At 39.7% G+C, this 18609-nt stretch overlaps 1 protein-coding gene across 2 annotated transcripts in view; it reads left to right on the top strand.

Annotated features, from left to right (window-relative positions):
• srbd1 (S1 RNA binding domain 1) overlaps positions 1–18064 on the top strand; it is a 58206-nt gene extending 40142 nt beyond the window's left edge. For both annotated transcript variants that reach the window (XM_044373560.1, XM_044373562.1), the window contains exons 17-21: positions 6405–6511; positions 7634–7801; positions 8383–8532; positions 14532–14716; positions 16817–18064. In XM_044373560.1, coding sequence (XP_044229495.1) covers positions 6405–6511; positions 7634–7801; positions 8383–8532; positions 14532–14716; positions 16817–17109 — 903 coding nt within the window. In that variant the 3' untranslated portion in view covers positions 17110–18064. The remainder of the gene's footprint in view (positions 1–6404; positions 6512–7633; positions 7802–8382; positions 8533–14531; positions 14717–16816) is intronic.
• The last annotated feature ends 545 nt before the right edge of the window (positions 18065–18609 follow it).

Here is an 18609-nt window from a genome sequence, read left to right as displayed (position 1 = left end):
TGTGTATGTGTGTGTATGTGTGTGTATGTGTGTGTATGTGTGTGTGTGTGTATGTATGTGTGTGTGTGTGTGTGTGTGTGTGTGTGTGTGTGTGTGTATGTGTGTGTGTGTGTGTCTGTGTGTGAATGTTTTGCAGGAAGTTGAGAAATAGCCATTCATGAAAGGTGTTGGAAAAACATAAAACCATCTCCTTGCTGTCATATCACTTTCAGCTGCTGATTTATGACCAGCTTTTTAACCATTTAACTATGCACATATTCGCATATGCACACACACACACACACACACACACACACACACACACACACACACACACACACAATAAGCCAAGCCTACATGCCTAGAATAGTATAAAGCTTGTTCATGAGTGAGTTCTCAGAGGCCTTATAGAAGCTGTCACTCAATGAGAACATGACCTTCAGATAACCTCAGGCTGTTATCAGTAGATTATCTGAGAGTTAAACATGTGAAGTAGCATTTCCACATTATTGTCACACACTCGCACAAGGAAACACACATTTGGAGAGAGTACTCCCCAAATACCAGCTTTTATTTATTTATTGAGGAGTCACAAACATTTTCAAACAGACACAATCGTAGTCTCTGAGGATAATTGCAGCTTCCAGTCTTCCCTTTCACCTAAAGGTTTAAATAAGTTAAAGGGGTTCAGATGTCCCCCCTCATCTGTATCCACCTTTCAACAATCTCCTCTGGAGCCTCACTTGTCACTTATACTGATATTTTGTATTGTAATATATTTATTCACCAGTCGTGTGTTGTGAAATAGTTCTGTGGTCCCTTATAGGGCTGCATCTAACAATTATTTTTATAATTGATTAATCTGTCAATTATTTTCTCAATTAATCAATTAGTTGTTTGGTCTATAAAATGCTAGAAAATTTTGATCACTGTCTCCCAAAGCCCAAAATGACGTCCTCAAATGTCTTTTTCTGTCCTGGCCAACAGTCCACAACTCAAAGATATTCAATTTATTGTCATAGAAACCAGAAAATATTCACATTTGAGAAGCTGAAACCATTGGATTTGTACATTTTTTTTCTTAAAGAATGATTCCAAACAATTATTGATTATCAAAATAGTTGGCGATTATTTTAAAAGTCGGCAACTAATCGTTGCAGCTCTAGTCCCTTTAAAAGAAAGACTTGTAGCATTGTTAGCTTCTCTAGTGAAACCAAACAGTATTCAAATTGTAGATAACTAAGTAACATAGGACACTTGAATGTACTGCTTGCAATTTGATTTAATGTTGAATTGCAAACAAGTCTTTTTTTAGGTGACACATGTGTTACTGTGTATTCCTGGAATGTGTTAAATGCTTGGCAAAAAATGGTATGTAGTATGAACAAAAAATGTGCATTAAAATGTGTATTGATAGTGCATTCACCTCAGTACATTAACACGATTACTTGTCATATCATGGGCGAGGACCCTCACTGGCTGGTGGCCCCCCACATGAAAGGAATAGAAACATGAAAACAAACCTAATTTGCAAGACAGGAGAGTAAATTTCTCATGTCTCAGGCTGAATACAAAGAAAAGAGGCCAAATGTCGTTGGATTCTGCAGTACAGTACAGATCTTACAGTTAGCCTTCCATCATTTATGGCTCTCAGGCTGTTAGTATTTGTAGCCACTCTGGCTCCACTGTGGTTCCACTTGCCAAACTCTTAGTGGCATCATTCATTAATGGCATTTTAGTCTGGTGTCAGTCTGAAGGCCTCCACCATCATCATCAGTCAACACCTCGACTCTAAGCAGTTGCTTTGCCTCGCTTTTTGCTCTCTGGCTTTCTGGTTCTCTATATTTATAATTTGTGGCTTTATATTTTGTATATCTCATATTACAGAGGAAACCTCTCTGTCTGTATGTGTTTCTGTATCAGAGAAAAGGACGTTAATGTTTTTCAGTTTCTCAGTGAAATAACTCACAAAAAAAAAAAGAAGAAGCTTGTTTTGGTTTTCTGTCCTTCTCTCCTGCGCTGCGTTTCTCACCACTCTCTTTTTCTCTATCTCTCTCTGATTGACATGTGGTAACTCAGCAGCGTTTAAGTACTCGAGGTGTAGACAGAAGCACTTTGTTCTTATGTATTGGTTGGCTGGCTTCAGCTGGTTTCCGGCCAATCCAAACATGACCTTCACACATAGGGTCCCAGTCCATTGGTGGTGGGTGATTTTTGAGGTTTGGGGATCTGGGCGTTGGGGCCAAGGAATGAGGGAGTGGTTTTGAAAACGGGCGACAGCCTATCTATCGGGTGGATGGCATCAGAGTTGGTATTAAGGTCTGCTTATAGGGGGGCAAGGTGTGTATATATCTCTGTAAGTAAATCGGGATACATTCCCTGAAAAAAGTCTAAATTCTCCTGGTGTTGTGGCGCTGTGATCTTGACATTTTCTGTCTTTCTATTTGTCTCTCTCTCATTATTCCCTTGCTCTCTATCTCTCTTGTGTTTCAATACCTTTTATTGAATCCAAATGTAGTCAGAGTAATCCAGAGACATGGAAAGGGCAGAAATGAGGAAGAAGATATGAAGGAGAGGAAGATGTTATTTAAGATTATAGGTGTGGAGAATCTAGGTTGGAGTGGACTGATGTATGCAACAGTCATAAAATCTAAAAAATAGTTTGTTATTATTGTTATAATACCCATCAGCCAAATACATAAGTACTTGTAGGTGAATGAAGGAAGTAAAGAGGGAGAAAACAGGGATAGATGGACTGAGAGAAGATAGAAAGATGCAGGACGACATGCTCCATTGGTGCAGTTAGAGCCACTGTAAACTGAGTAGAGGGCCTCTGCAGTCTGGAAGTCATGACAGACACATGCGTACTGAATTGTGTGTATGTGTGTTTAATAGAGCAGAACTTGCCTGTTTTCTGTAACTAACTCTCTTCCACTCCAACTCTGGCACATTCAATCACTGCTGTCGGTGCCAGAGACACAGTTCTTAAAACCTACATCTGTTGCTTTGCCTGATTGTTCTGTTTTTCTTCTTAATTGAACATTTCTGTTCATCTGAGTTTTTTTTTTCCTGTTCAAACTCTTGAAAGTAAAAACATGATTTTGTTCTTTTTCATTCTTGTTGTTCTTGGTTGTATTTGCACTGCTTGTCCATGCTTGTGTTTATTATATATTTGCATGCATTACAGGAAATCCTGGTTATGTGCCATGACATGTATCAGAGAGAGAGTTGTAGGAGTAAGTCAGTGACTACTTAGTACAGATTGCTATTATTAATAAGCCATATCACAGGGTTTTGGCCACACAAGGTGAAGTTAGGGAATGAATACCACTGGACCTTTTTTTTTGACCAGTCAATACCATTTATTTATATACAACAATCAATAAACGTAGCTTTTCACGTCTGGTTTTGAAATCTAACCTTGGCCTCAGGTTGTGGTTGACGGAGGGTAAATTTTAAAGTAAGATATTTCTCCTTGAAGTGAAATATAATAAGCCTGATTTTTCACCATGCCAATGTGATTTTATGATGCATAGCTGAGGTTTCCAATGTGATGAATGAAGGATGAGGAAATCTGAGTTATTGCCCAGCTTGCTTGAGATCAGCTCTGCCAACCTGTGAAGTTTTTTTTCCTCTTCCTTTGATACTACACGATATTTAAAACATGAAGTTTTCAGTGTTAGGCTTTAGATTTATTCTCAATTCATGAATGCATTACTGAATGTTTAGTTTTTGCCAAATGACTGGTGGTACTGTATGCCACAGAGGGAAATCCTGAACTCCTTGTTTTTTAGGGAATCATTATAGAATCATTAGCTAGCAAGCAAAACTTTATTTATACAGTAGAGCGCATTTCAAGGAAAATACAATGAGCTTCACAGAAAAAGAATAACTTTAAAATTCAAGTATTGTACACTCAGACATGAATACATACACAATTGAGCACAGGGATAGGAAATTTTAACCAGCTAACTCAAGTGCCAACATTAAAAACGCCAGTCATTTAGAATAAAATATTTGTGTAAGTTTGCTTAAAAAAATCTTCATAAACCAGCCGTGTCTCCAGATCAATAAGAAGTGTGACCTGTAACTGTTTCAGTCGGCCTGGTTGTTACACGTGTGACCATGTTTTTATGTTTCCCCCCCTCCCCCCATTCCTTTTTTTTGAAAACTGGAATGAAATGAATACCTATTAAAGTTAAGTTACAGTTTCGGTCGACTTTTTCCCATCCCTGACGGAGCACATTTCCGTAGTGCGGTGCGCGTACACTTCCGCTACCAGTTACAACACCTCAGATCCTCTCGTGCTGCTCCCACCTCTATAACGTTTCAATAAGAATGTGAGAACACATTCATTGGAGTTTAACTGCAGGTTAAAACTCACACAGCCTTGCACACCTCTACCTTTTCTCGTGTGAAAACATTCTTCTCTGGTGTGACATTACAGGTGATTTCCTCTCTCTCTCCTCTCTGACCTGCCTGACTCTGCCTGACTATCTCTGTCTCTCTCCTCCTTGTACAGCCACTCACCGGAAATCATAAATCCTTCAGTCCTAGTTCTATGGTTTGGAAAGTTGTTTTTATTGTCCTCAAAATGCCTCTGGCTGTAGTGCCTCTCAAGGTTCTCACTAAGAATCTGAGCTCAGGTCACGTGGGGAGTCGCAAGGAGTGCTGTCTCTATCTAGCTCTCTGCTTTGCTGAATTATTACTTATTGTAGGTTATATTTTTCACAGTAATCCATTCAAACCTTTTAATGTATGGTCACACCAGCAGGACAAACAAAAATGAATTATTACCTCATTAAATACATGAATTAAGGTTGATTAAATACAGTAATTAATCACTGAGGTCTTATTGCAAAAAGAAAACGAACAACGCAGAGTTTCTTTTCGTAAATGTTTTGAATTGAACAGTGCTGGTTATTCAAGTATTCAGATTATTTACTTAATTAAGAGTACCAATACATAATCTGAAAATAAAAGTATTAAAGTATAACTGCAGCTCAGTGAGGGGGAAAGAGTAAGCAATCCTTGGTTTCTGTTTTAATGAAATAGGTAATATTTATGAATATAGGTTAGCACTGAACCTTTGCAGTGACTTACTGTGGGTGAAAGTTGGTTTAAACCAGTAAATGTATCTCGTAAAGGGCCAAGCAAAACTTCTTCTCGTCCGTTCTCGCACTCCCACATACTTCTGTCTGTCTCACTCTCCCTCTCTGTACTCATCTGTCCTGCTGTCTTGTTACTGCTGACAGAGAGGGGGTGCATTTGCTAGCTGGCGGTGTTGTTATCTGTTTACAAGCCAGTGTTTGTTCAGAGATTGATCATGTTACGGGACAACCCATGCTAGTCTCGGTCACGTTCACACACAGCACACACACACACACATATACACAAACATAGTCCAACAGTAGTCTAGTTTAGAGTGTCAGCTAATCCTCCAGCAGTTGCTGAGGTATCAATGTCCAGCTCCTCGGTTATTTGGCCCTGTCCGGGCCTTCCGACTGTCAGGAGACGACTGCTAGACCTGATAGAATTTCTCATATGTTATTTTTGTGTTTTGTTTTACACAAGTTTATTTTTGGTCATTTTTAACTGTTTGCAAATTGTTTTTTGACATGTTACTTTGTTACATTATCCTCCTCCTCTCCTCTACTCTCCTCTACTCTCCTCTACTCTCCTCTCTTCCTCCTTGCATTGTTGGCTCTCCTCCCTGCTCCTTATTAGGACAAAGATTCCAATCCTTTTGGAAAATATGCCCTGATTAATGGTTGATTGGCTGGTGGTTAAGACGTCTGAGAGTTCATTTGGGGGATCTTTATCTATAGCAAGCCACACTAACGAGAACACTGTGTTAGAAGGAGAGAGAGACTGTTGACAAGCCAAACTAAACATTCTCGCTCTTTACCGCTCCGTGCTCCCTCTATCTGTCAATCAGCTCTCTTTCTCTTTCCCTGTCTGATTCTTTCTGCCTCTTCTTGCTGCACTACTTGTCAATCAAACTTCTCTCAGTGTGTTAGTATTTCATCGCCAGAACTTTATGATGCTGTTTATCCCTTTTAGGATGCCATTTTAATAATCCCCTTGGGGAAATCATGCCTACATGGCACCAAATAATAGTACATAGCAAAAATGGAAAGCCTTCACTTAAACACACCAAGTAGACATGTTTGGAAAAGATTACTGCACATAACAGCAGTAATTCTGTCTCTAAAAGATTATAAAAATCCTGAACCACTGAAATTCCTTCAGTAAATGTGCCTATATACTCTGTGTGTGTGTGTGGTTTGGAATAGGGTTAACTATTTACCCTGTGCAACATAGAGTGCAGTATTTTTTGTTGTTTTTTTTTCTACTAATCCAGTATTTGGCCTAACGTGATTATTTTTTTTTGTGTGTGTTTGTATGTGCGTGTGTGTCTCTAGCACGATGTGTCAGCCGGAGCTCTGAAGGCGGCGCTGGACGGCGTAGTGCAAGAGTGTGTGAGCTTTGTGGGGGTGGACATTAACATCTGCTCCGAGACGCTGATGAGGTAGATGACACATACACACACACATGTCTGCATATGCTCACAAACAATTGTATGTGGGCTCACAAGCACTTTTTCCTACACACACACACACACACACACACACACACACACATTCACATAGATGAAGCAGGGCCCAGACCTCTGACATACTTTCCTTTAGCAGTCACAACATGGCAAAGCTTCATTCACACTCACGCACAGGCACATGCTCGATGCATATACACACACACACACACACACACAAACACACAGACGGCTTGCCAGCTTTCTGTTGAGACTAATGCTTCACACCTTGGCCTCACTTACTGGGCCGACTGGAATCAACAGAGGGGATTAAGCAAAGTAGACACACACACATTCTCTCACATAGGAAACGCTTAGGTACATATAGTCACAAAATATCTTAGGTAGAATATTGTGCACACGTTTACTCTGACATATACAGTACATACGCACAACTCACAAGTACAGGATGTGCACAAATTTGATACACACACTCACAGTGGACACAAACAGTATGAAATGAGCTGGCATTAGATGCAGGGCAGGCATCAGGTCATCTGTTTACCTGTCTGCTCTGCAAGTGAGCTTTTTCCATTTCTGCCAGAAGTCATGCTACACACACTTATATACACACAGAAACACACACACAGACGTGCTGATGACTGAAGTATTATGTGGAGTGTTGACATAGCAGTGTGTTTTATAGTGAGTGAGTCACTGTGGACATTAACAGAGCAGACCTGAGTTTCAAATCACCTCTCTTCACTAAATATTGGCTTATGTGTCTCTCTTGTAAGCGTCGCTCCTGCTTGTTTAAATGCCAGGTCACGGTCTGCACAATCTGCTCTGTTTATTTGTATATTACAGAAATCTGGTGTGGATAGTGTGTAAAGCAACCGCTATGAGTTGTGCGTTATTAGGGATACTGTAGATATCTCATTTTGAAGTTGGTTTTCCCACAATTAAATGTTTCACTGTACCGTTCCTAACATTAGCATCAAATATACAAAGGTGACCTCAGAATTAAACACACCGACCTAAACAAACGTGCAGAAATCAGTCTGATGAAAAAGCCAATTTAAGACATTTTTTTCTTTCCCTTTTTGTTTTATCTCCTAGGCATGTAGCAGGCCTAAATGTGGGCAGGGCGAGGAATATTGCCGAGTGGAGAGAGCAGAATGGTCCCTTCATCAACAGGGAGCAACTCAAACTGGTCAAAGGCATGGGGCCCAAGACCTACCAGCAGTGTGCCGGCTTCATTAGAATCAACCCGCAAACCCTACACAGGTACGTACACATACTATACTGTATGGACAGATACATAGACACATACAGTTGACTTCCCCCTCAATCTTAATAAAATAGAGGCTGTGGTGCTCAAAGGATTTAAATTTACATCTATAAACCTCAACAACATCTCTTTCCAGAAACAGAGTCTCAGTTGGTCTGGATAATCCACAGATCTCGCTATGAACAGTTTTCAAGGGACCATTTCAGTAGAAAGTATACACTTAAAATATATATCTTAACTTAAAAGTTGAGTGCACTGGGATTGTCCAGAGTAACAGCAACACTGCTTCTATAAAGATACTGTTGCTGTTAATTTTTTTTTTTTTAATGTAAGTTTTCAATTCTGCGAGCGGAACAAACAAAATGAAGTAACCTCCACTGTAAGCGGCTGGAAACAGGAATCTCAGAGGCAGACAAAATAAAACCAAAAAGCAGTCTGCATGGCTATATAAGTAAGGAAGATGTAGAAGAAAATATTTGTCATTTCTGGTGAATTGACTCTTCAGTGCGAATTTGTGTAATGATATAAAGCCTTTCTAAGACTCGTATTTCATACCCTTTTTTTCTTGTCAAAACAGTGACAAATCCACACCTCACCTTGCACCAGCAGTGTCAGAGAAACCAGCGGCCAAGAAGGGCAAAGGAAAGGCTTGTGTCAACATACCAACCTCATTTAACCCCCTGGACCAGACCTGTATACACCCCGAGTCCTACCATGTTGCACAGAGGTACGGTACACACAAATATACAAACACACATACTCACATATACACACTTGGACAGCAGCCTACCCCACTGGCCAAAGCATGTTCAGGCTAAGATGGAGTTGATTTTGACACTGTCTCATATGGGGCTGGTTATAGTGGTGGAGGGCTATGATTTGATTTACACAGTCATAGGATACAAGAGAGGAGGCATTGGCTTTTGTATGTGTGCACGTCTGTATGAGTGTGTGTCCTTGTGTGAGAAATGATTGTTAGCGCTGCTGATGCTGATATCAAAAGCACATTGAACATCTGCCCAAGACTTGTGTGTCCTGTCTTTGTGTGTGTGTGTGTGTGTGTGTGTGTGTGTGTGAGAGAGAGAGAGACACACACACACACACACACACACACACACAGACAGAGGGAGGGAGGGAGGGCCCTCTCTCCTACAGCTGTAGTCACTCAACTGTGTTTAGTCTACATAAGTTCTGACACTAGTGGCTCTAAGCATTGCTTCCCTCATGTTGATGTGCCTTTAATGGCCTCAGTGTATGTGTGTGGGTGGATGTGTCTCTATGCACACATGTGTGAAGATAGATTGATGCCGCTCGTATGAAACTTTGATTTTGCTCGTCTTTCCAACTTCAACTATCCGACCCTTTGTGGTTTATGTGTCTGCGTGTTCAGCATAGACTATTGTACAGTTGTTTATCAAAGAGGAGTAAGGCGTCAGAGGTTTTAAAAAGCCTCTTGAAATAAGAGAACTAGTTACTAATTAGTACTAGAATACTAATTATCACCCTAAACCCCCCATTTTTCTCTTTTTAATTAAACTCTCTTCCTGTCTCCTTATTTAGTTTTTGTTTTCTTCTCTATCTCTTGTCCACTTGCACACCTTTTCTTCTTTACCAAATCTACACAGCTACACTGCTTTGAAATGATTATTTTTTATTATTTTTTGAATTTATTGTTGTTTTTTTTTACTGAATCAGATCAAAGGCTTTCTCTTGCTCATACATCCTTCCATCCAGTTCTCCTCTGTGTGTGTGTGTGTGTTTCTCTCCGTGGTTTTTGTTATCACATCTCAGTAAGGTGCCAAAATTATGGTGTTCTAATGGGGCCCTCTTAAACGTCACTCACCATTACCCTCACCGGGCAGAGTGTGTTTGTGTATGTGTGTGTTTTTGTGTGGTTGGTGTCGGGATACTAAATATCTAGATATTTCAATTGAGCTGATAGCACTATCCTCTAACAAATCTAAATGAAAAAAAATATTTTTTACTATAAAACTTAACAGTTTTGAAGGGAATTTATAGATTTAACATTTGTAGAGTATGAGTATATTACCTGCAGGTAATGTAATTCAGTAGGAATGTATAGCTATATGTCTTCTTCTTTGCTCAGTCATTATATATGATTTATTTTGTAGCCCACAACACGCTTCAGCTGCTTTGTTTGCACATTAAATATCCTATATTTAACTGAGTAGGTAGTATTATGTTGTAGAAACTCACATATCTGCTGTGGCTTTCTGTTTTCTTGCTCCTGTATCTCTTTTTCTCTCCCACTCCATCACTGAATTGTTCTCCTGTTGCTCACCAGTCTACTTATCATTCTCTGCTTTTCTGTTCCTGCTGTTCAGAATTCTTAACGCTGTGTCGGCAAATGTTTTATCTATTGTTATGACTATCTTATAATCCAAGTCTGGGAATTTACTCAATTCACTCCTGATTTATTCCTCACTTGATACATATATTTAGTAATTTCTCCAAATGTTCAAGGTCTTGCAGAATTTGAGAATCACATTTTTTTCAAACATCCCAAAGCTTGTATTGTGGTTTTACAGTATGTCATGTGTCACATCCCTCTTAAAACATTACTGAAGATGGTCAGTGGGGAAAGCCATACATGTCAATGGATGCTCTTCCTTGGATTCACACAGCCTGGTTTAGTATTGATGGGATGGAAAATAAAACATTGTCCACTTCACTTTAAAACAGAAGGTACAGGAAGCCTCTGCAAAATACGCTGTTCCTGCTCTTTGGTCAGTTTGTGGTTGAGCTTATGTAAGTTGCCATTTTCTGAAGTGAGTGACATTTTGGTATTGTTTGCCTCATTTATAACAAGAACAAGCAACCAACTATTTTCTCAATTAATCTCTGTAGGAAAATAGTGAAAATGTCTATCACAAGTTCCCAGACCCTCACAAGATGTTTTCAAATTTCCTGTTTTTTTCCGACCAACAGTACAAAGCTTTTAAGATATTCAGTTTACATTGATATATCAGAGAGAAAAGCTGCAAATCCTTTTTAGAAGGTCCAACCAGAGAACGTTTTGCCTGAAAAATGACCGAAAAAATTAATAATTCATCAAAATAGTTGTAGATTAAATTTCTGACAATTGACAAATCATTTCACTTCTACTAATAGATCATATTAGTGTACATTTAACCCAACTCCAAGTGAAAAGTCTCAAATCGGTTGGAGGATTACGGTAGATGTCGGGGCGTCACTGTGATGCCTCGCAGCTCATCTCACAACCTCAACTACAACTGACGAGAACAGGAGGTATGAAGGGAGGATGGTGGAGGAATGCTGTTTGTGTGTGTGTGTGTGTATGTCTTTATGGTGTATAAGGAATATCATGTTCATCACATTAGAGAAACTGGATCCTCCATTACTGCTCACAGCCCACACATCATCCCCTTTTTGTAACCGTATACAACACACACACACACACACACACACACACATAAGCAAGAACACAGGCACAGATGCAATTTGTCCACCATTGTTTCAGAAATAGCAGGATTTGTTAGCTTAAGAGCAAGTATATCTATGATATTAACTAAATAATCAATATATCAATGGGGCATTCTCTTACTTAAGACGGTTGGATCCATTCCATGAAATATATAGTATTTCTCTGGTATGAGGTGGAGGGGGTCCACTCTATGAAGAATATTTCTCTGATCTGTAACAGTCGGGGCCCAATATTATTATAATATAAGACAGAGTGGGTTCTCGCTGTGGGCCTGGATAAAATCTGTAGTCTAGCTCACCGAAACCCACATTCACACACACAGTGTTGGTAGTAATTATATGAGTATGAACTCAACAGTTGGGGAGGCCTCTGGACTCCTGGCACCCCTTAAATACTAACATGCACCACTGGAAAAATGATACGGGCAACACACACACCTGAAAGTAGAAACCCACCACCCACCAACTCCACTCTAAGATCCAGAATCAGAATGCAACACCGGGTTTCTTCTTCCTCGATCGTTGTGTTTTAAATCTTAAATATTTTTGTTACTTATAGGTTAAATGGATGCTCCCAAATTTGATTTGTGAACCGATAGCATGCGCCCTCTTGCACCTGTGTGTTCATGAGTTTAGAGATCTGAGGTTTGGTTTGAGGCGCTGTTATGAGTGAGTATCCATAGAGAAAAGACTGCAGTTTTGCCTCAGCATATATGAGGAGATGCAATGTTTCAAAATGGTTCAAGCCACAGAACATCTTTTTTGTGAATTCCCAGGAAGACAAAAAGTAAATGTGTTTAGGGAATTATAAAATGAGAAATGAGACTTATGATATACCTTCGCTTGTTATACTTTGTCAGGGGAAAATATTTCTTCCCGTGCTACATTTTATACTCTAGTAAGGCTTAAGATGAACACCCAACAAAATGTACTCAACCTCCTATCCTTCAAAGTATTTCTTTTTTTTAAGATTGTTTGTGGGCATTTATTTAATTTTCTCAGAGCAGTTAGTGAAATCTTATCTTACAAATGCAACAAACAAAAAATCATAAAACAAAAACGCCTAAAAAGTGGGTAAATATTAAGAGTTCATGGATTCATATTATATTTTTTGCATTTGACACAACCTTAACATTAATTTTACTGTTCAATTTTGTTCATTTAAAGGGCCTAAGACATATAGATTTGATGAGTGGGTATCATTTATATACACTTCCTTTATTGTGCTTATCCATTCTATCCATTCTCTTGTGGAAGGTGCATTCACATCCAACCTTTATTTTTTTTTATAAACACTATTCTGGAGCCATCCCTACAAATTTTGAGGTATTGTTTTGACACAGTAGAGAAAGACAGCAAATATCTCGGGACACAGAGCGAGAGTGATGACCTGCAACAAAGGTCCCAGGCTGGATTCAAAGCAGGGGATGCTATATGTGGTATGTGTGTTAGACCACTAGGCCACCAAGGCGCAAGTATTTCTTTTCCTGTTAAGAGATATATGGTTGGAAAGTTAAGAAGCCTGGGGAGGAACAGAAAGAAGATCCTAATGTTAGACTTGCATACAGTTTGGTCCAGAGGTGCTGTTTCTTCACTACTAAGCCATTTCTGGCACATACTCAGCTACTATTTTGTACCGATCTGGCTTGCTGGTGTTGAAGGATTGATTCCGCTCGTCTCGTTTTTTTGGACGGTAGACAGTGACTTCACTGGCAGGGGCCTCTCCACTCACAGCTGTCTCATACATAGTTTGTACACAAGCTGTGTCCCGTTACATCCGCACTGTGCCCGCTACTGCCAAATGAGCATTTCTTTTTTTGTTGTTTTTTTGTTTTTTTTGGATAATACTTTTTATTCTAGAAGAGTATTAATCTCAACAGTGACAGTGTACTTTGCAGATTTTCCAAAATTCGAGATTTATACAAAAATGAAATAGTAATAACAAAAATAGTAGTACTGACAGTAACAATAATAACAAAAAATAATAGCGCATAAGTACAATTTGGAGTACAAATATAGAGTGCAAAATAAATAAATTGAATACATGAATAAATAAATACATAAATAAAAACAAATGAGCATTTCTGAACAACATTGTGTATGAATCAACTTTGTGTGTGTGTGTGTGTGTGTGTGTTCTTGTGTGTGTGTCCACCTGTTCTGTCCATCATGTAGGAGGGGGGGGGGACAGCTGCGGAGTCTGTTTGGCGTCAGGCTGCCAGTGAGCGACATCCATCACGGACGCTACCCAGCTGGTCCACACATGAACACATGCATAGGAGGCAAACACATTCACATCTATCACCAGCTGTGGAAAGTGCCTACTGTAAATAATATATACAATACGCACAATACACACACACACACACACACAGGCACACACACTACTACATTTTTCCATAACCTTTATTTACCACTCTGGCTCTCATGCCAGTTTGTTACTAAGTCTGTTTAGAATGTAGACAAGCTAATTAGTTTGGATTTAACTCTCAGGGTCAGTGAATTTTAAATGGTGCAACCTGACTGACTGTCTGGCATTTCGAGGTGGGACATCCTACTAGAAAAAAAGTGATAGAAGGAGATTTTTCCAGGCGGCTGGCAGACAAACAGTCCAACCTTAGCAAAGTGGAAGCAGTTTCATGAGACAAGGTGTCAGAGCGTTTACGGCCCACTGTGGGTTTACCTGATTTACCAGGGGGTAAAATAAATGTGCGTATTTGTGCGTATGTGTGTTTTTAAGAACAGAAAGCCCCACCTCAACAGCCCGTGATTTTGTGTGCAATTACTCTCACACCTCTCCTGCCCTCCCTATTTTTCCCCCACCTCCCTTTCACTTTACCTTCATTAGCTTATGCTCTTTCCCTCCCTCCTTTCTGCTTCTTTGTTTCTCTCATTTTTTACAGTATCTGCTCTTTTTTTTTTTTTTTTTTTTTACAGTTTCGTCTTTTTCCTCATCATTCTTCCCAGTCTGTCGTCACCTTTCCGCCGTCTTTCCATCCTATCCTCTTTCCTTCTCTCCTACTCCGTCCCTCATTGCTCCGGGCCTCTTTCCTTCAGTCACTGAGGGATGTGGTGCGTATGCTGTAGCTCAACTAGGACATGTATGAACACTTTGTCACACTCTGGCCACCATACAAACATGTGTGCATATACTTACCCACCGCACAAAAATCAGTTTGTTTTTGTTAGCTTTTTGTTTTGAAGGTTTCAATTTTACGCTAATTTGACATAATTTTTTTTACACACTCTCCTCCTGTCCAGATTTCTTTCCCTTGTGGGTGGGAGTGCTGACCAGATTGGAAGTGCAGGCCTGCGACAGTGTGTGGAGAACAAGATTAAGACCAGCAGTGTCGAAGAACTGGCCAGGACAATGGACACCACACTTGAGACCCTCAAACTCATCATAGACGGCCTCACGCAGCCTCCTGGGTTTGACATACGACAAAGTAAGACTCCTGCCACTCACAGTCACACAGACGTATTGACACCAACTATTTTTTTTGGCCGGAATTTGTTCTTGCGATCAAACACCTGATTAACGTGGTGATTAAAATTGTAGAAGAGCATGAACGCGAAGAATATTATACGAAGTGTGAAGGCAAAAACTTCCAAGAGCAAAACTCAGCGTCTATGCAGATTCCTGCAACAGTTTGATATTTCAGATTGTGAAAGGAAGTAAACAATATTTATATGCGTTTAGGTTCATTAAACACCCCTGTCTATCAGGTAACAGGAATTTAAAACAAGTAGAATTACAGTTAAATTCTTTGTTCACCGTAGGTCCCCTAGGTTATACATCTGTTATTCCTACATGTGGAAAAATCTTGTCACAGAACACAAAACTATCAGTGTTTTGAATTATATGAGATTTCATAGACCACGCTTATCTGCAACCTAGGAGCTGCAGTAACTTCTCGTAGTGTCTCATCTTCCTTTCATAGTGACCTTTTATAGGTCCCCTCTGACTGATAGAAAGTTGAACTTGTATTTGTCCAGTTCCTCGACTGGTTTGCTAGTCACAACACACACACTGAGTTTTCTTGTGCCTTTATTATAATAAGCATGTCTTGGCAGTGTAACTTGATAGGGTCTGACAGTGCTGTGGCTTCCTCCCCATAGTCCAACAACACTAGCAGTATGTTTCTGACAGGGTGTGATGGGTCCAGCAGACTGTGTTATTGGACAGAACATCTTGCAGACACACACATACACAAAGACCTCTGTTTTTCTCCTTAACCTCATACTCTTGAGTTTAGGCACACATAAACTTACCAATAAACTCATACACAGTCACAAACTTTTAAGTTTTTACCAGTTATGCTGCAGCTCTAATTTGTTTTTTTCCAACGAAATGAATGTCATATCGCTTTTACTTCTTCTTTTCTCTCATTTATAATGACAGTTTTCTGAAAAAAAGGTGTATAAAATTAAAAAGCAGGTGGCCCAAAGCCTCATGTTGATGATGGAACTAATATTTAACAAACGTATGCGGTGCTTAAGTCCTGTTTCAAATCCTAATTCAGACTGTAATTCTGCTATGTAAAAAAAAAATGAACAGTCTATGTTTTTTCAGGGCTGTTGGACAAATAGTAAGACACTGAGAGCTGGGATTTAGAAGATGGTACCAATTAATAGTACCAGTAACTAATTGAAAATAATACAAAATTCAGAAACATTATAGACCAAAGTTATAATTGCTTTTATGGTGTGTCTGTGCAACACTAAACTCATTGATTCAGAAAACCCAATGTTCAGAAAAGTAAATTAGCCATTAATGTAGCCTTGTCCTACATTATAAAAACACACAGACAAGGCTGGTTGGCATTTTGTCTTTCTGTAAAACAAGATTGAAAGGTGCAAAAAACTTTCATCAGGTAAATTAATAAACGTGGGTATAGAAAATATTTTTACAATTGATGTCTGATTTCTAGACTATTCATTTAAATGCTAAATCATGTCTATACCTTATTACCAGACTCTCCTTTTTCATACACTTGCATTTGCAGAGTAAAAAAAAATCAAGCCTGGATACCGGGTTAGGGCTGGCTTACTCCTCTCAAAATTAAGGAACGCAGCTTCAAGGTTCATTCTCAGGTTGGCCCTATTCGGTTGCAGCACACTACGCTTGGCCTCCTAGCCAGTGCTCAGCTGAGTAAACAGATGGGCCGAGGCTACCGCATGAAATCAGTGCTGTGGGGAGGATAATTGGACCAGACTATTTCCTGGGGCACGAGCCTTCCTTGTTTGTGTTAATGCTACAGAAAGGAAAAAGATCTCTCATGAACAGGCGAAATGGAAAGTGGGGTGGAATAGAATGCTGAGAAATGTGGAAGTATGCAGAGACCAGCATTGGGTTACTGCTTGAAATTTAATATCTGTTTGTCATTTTGTTCCTTCCCCCTCAATTCCCTGCATCCCTTTTTCATGTCTCATCTCCCAAACAATGGGGCTAGTTGCTACCCATACTTGATTTTGTCATAGATGTCTCCCCCTGACTTCCGTCAAGCCATCTCATTTTTGATAATCTCTCTTTTTGCCATCCCCAGATTTTGGGCAGGCGGACTTTAAGCGGGGCATTGTGTCCATGAGTGATCTACGGGTGGGTGCGGTGCTGACGGGCCGGGTGGACAACACAACTCTGTTCGGGGCTTTTGTAGATATCGGTGTTGGCCGCTCAGGCCTCATCCACAAGAGCAACATCACTCTGGACAAGCTGCCAGTCAGCCAGCGCCGCCGCAGCCTGGCATTAGGACCTGGGGAACGGGTGGAGGTCCGGGTCCTAAATGTGGACCCTCAGAGGGGACGGATCGGCCTGGACCTGATCCGGGTCCTACAATGAGTTACCCATTATTAATACTTAATAATTGGTGCTTGAGAAAGATTTGTGAGAGGAAGTCACAAAGCTACTGAGAGGCAAATTACTCCATGATGGTGAAAGTGATACGGTTCCTACAAGCAGATAAACAGAGCTGAACAAGCCATATATACATGTTAAGTGTACTTATAGGAGTGGCCCTTTACTGTTCAATCGTAATAACACACATTCAACCAATGTCTGTATTATTTGTGAGAGCTTGCAATTTTTAAACTGCAATTCTTACATATTTTCTGCAAAAAAAGTGCTTGTAGTTGTAAAATAATGTTATTCAAGTGTTAAAGGTCCAGGTCAAATAACCTCAAACCAAACTTCCTTACAATTTCGTTAACGGCTGAGAAACTTTTTGTTCCCCTGAAGTACTGTTCTTTTTAAGTAGTACTTTTTCTCAGCCTGTTTATTGCTCCCTGTTTAATTGGGAGAGATACTTTGCATTGGATTGAACACTACTGTGTATTTTATCGCCTAATTCAAGGCAAAAATGTCCCTTTTATTTGTCAACTTCCTGGCTAGCTATCTGCACATACCTGCCATTTACTGATCATAATAGGAGGCTCTGGTGGGACTGCTTGATCATTTGCACTTCAGCTGTAGTGCTGATAATTTCATACTTGAGTTGCTATTGTTTATAAATATAATACTACCTAAATGTTATTAACATAGTTCAATACATACGTTCTAATTCAGCTCTTCAAGGGATTTATTGTGTTTTGTACTGCTCTGAACAGTTTGTCTACACACTTCTTTGTATCCGTTATTCAAAGCAGATTTTGTTTACTGTTTTTGTGGACACTTGGGGAAAAAAACCAACTTAAGGACTCAACATGTCATCTCAAACGGTAAGAAAATTGTAAAAAAAAGACTAACTACATATGCAGTTGAGGTCTTGATATTAAAAATATTTCCTGTTCACCTTTCACTCTTGATGCATATTTTCTCAAAATGCAGAATTCGGCAAATTAGGCAGCCAGCAGAGTGATCTGATTCACGTGGGGAGAGGAGGGGCATGGATGAGAATGGAAAAGAGAGAGAATGGCATGAAACCGGGGAGGAAAGGAAGATGGGAGAGGTAGATGTGTGGAGTTATGGAAAGTGGAAATAAGACACCAGTTAAAGAATATGTTTTTCTTCCAGACAACAGGAAAATATGAAAAGACTGAATGAGTGGGCTGGACGGGGGATGGGCAGAGACAGGGATAGGAGGAGGGGGAGGGAGTGTTTCTATCTCCCAGACTGCAGTAAAGCCTGAAGGCTTTTTAGGCATGGTCCCAGACACAATTATCCCAGGACACACATACACAAATACACACTAATCAGCTGCTTCAAAATTAATCCCAGACTCCCCATTCACATTATCTAATTTGTTTGTTTTTATGAAACTGGAATAAATAAAAAAAAAAATACATAAAATATGGTTCTGAGAAAGCCTGAGGTCCCTAGTGCTAAACCTTATACTGAATGTTG

This window comes from Thunnus albacares, chromosome 14, assembly GCF_914725855.1.
Source record: "Thunnus albacares chromosome 14, fThuAlb1.1, whole genome shotgun sequence".
Classification (NCBI taxonomy): Eukaryota; Metazoa; Chordata; class Actinopteri; order Scombriformes; family Scombridae; genus Thunnus; species Thunnus albacares.
This window is presented reverse-complemented; position numbering and strand designations above follow the sequence as displayed.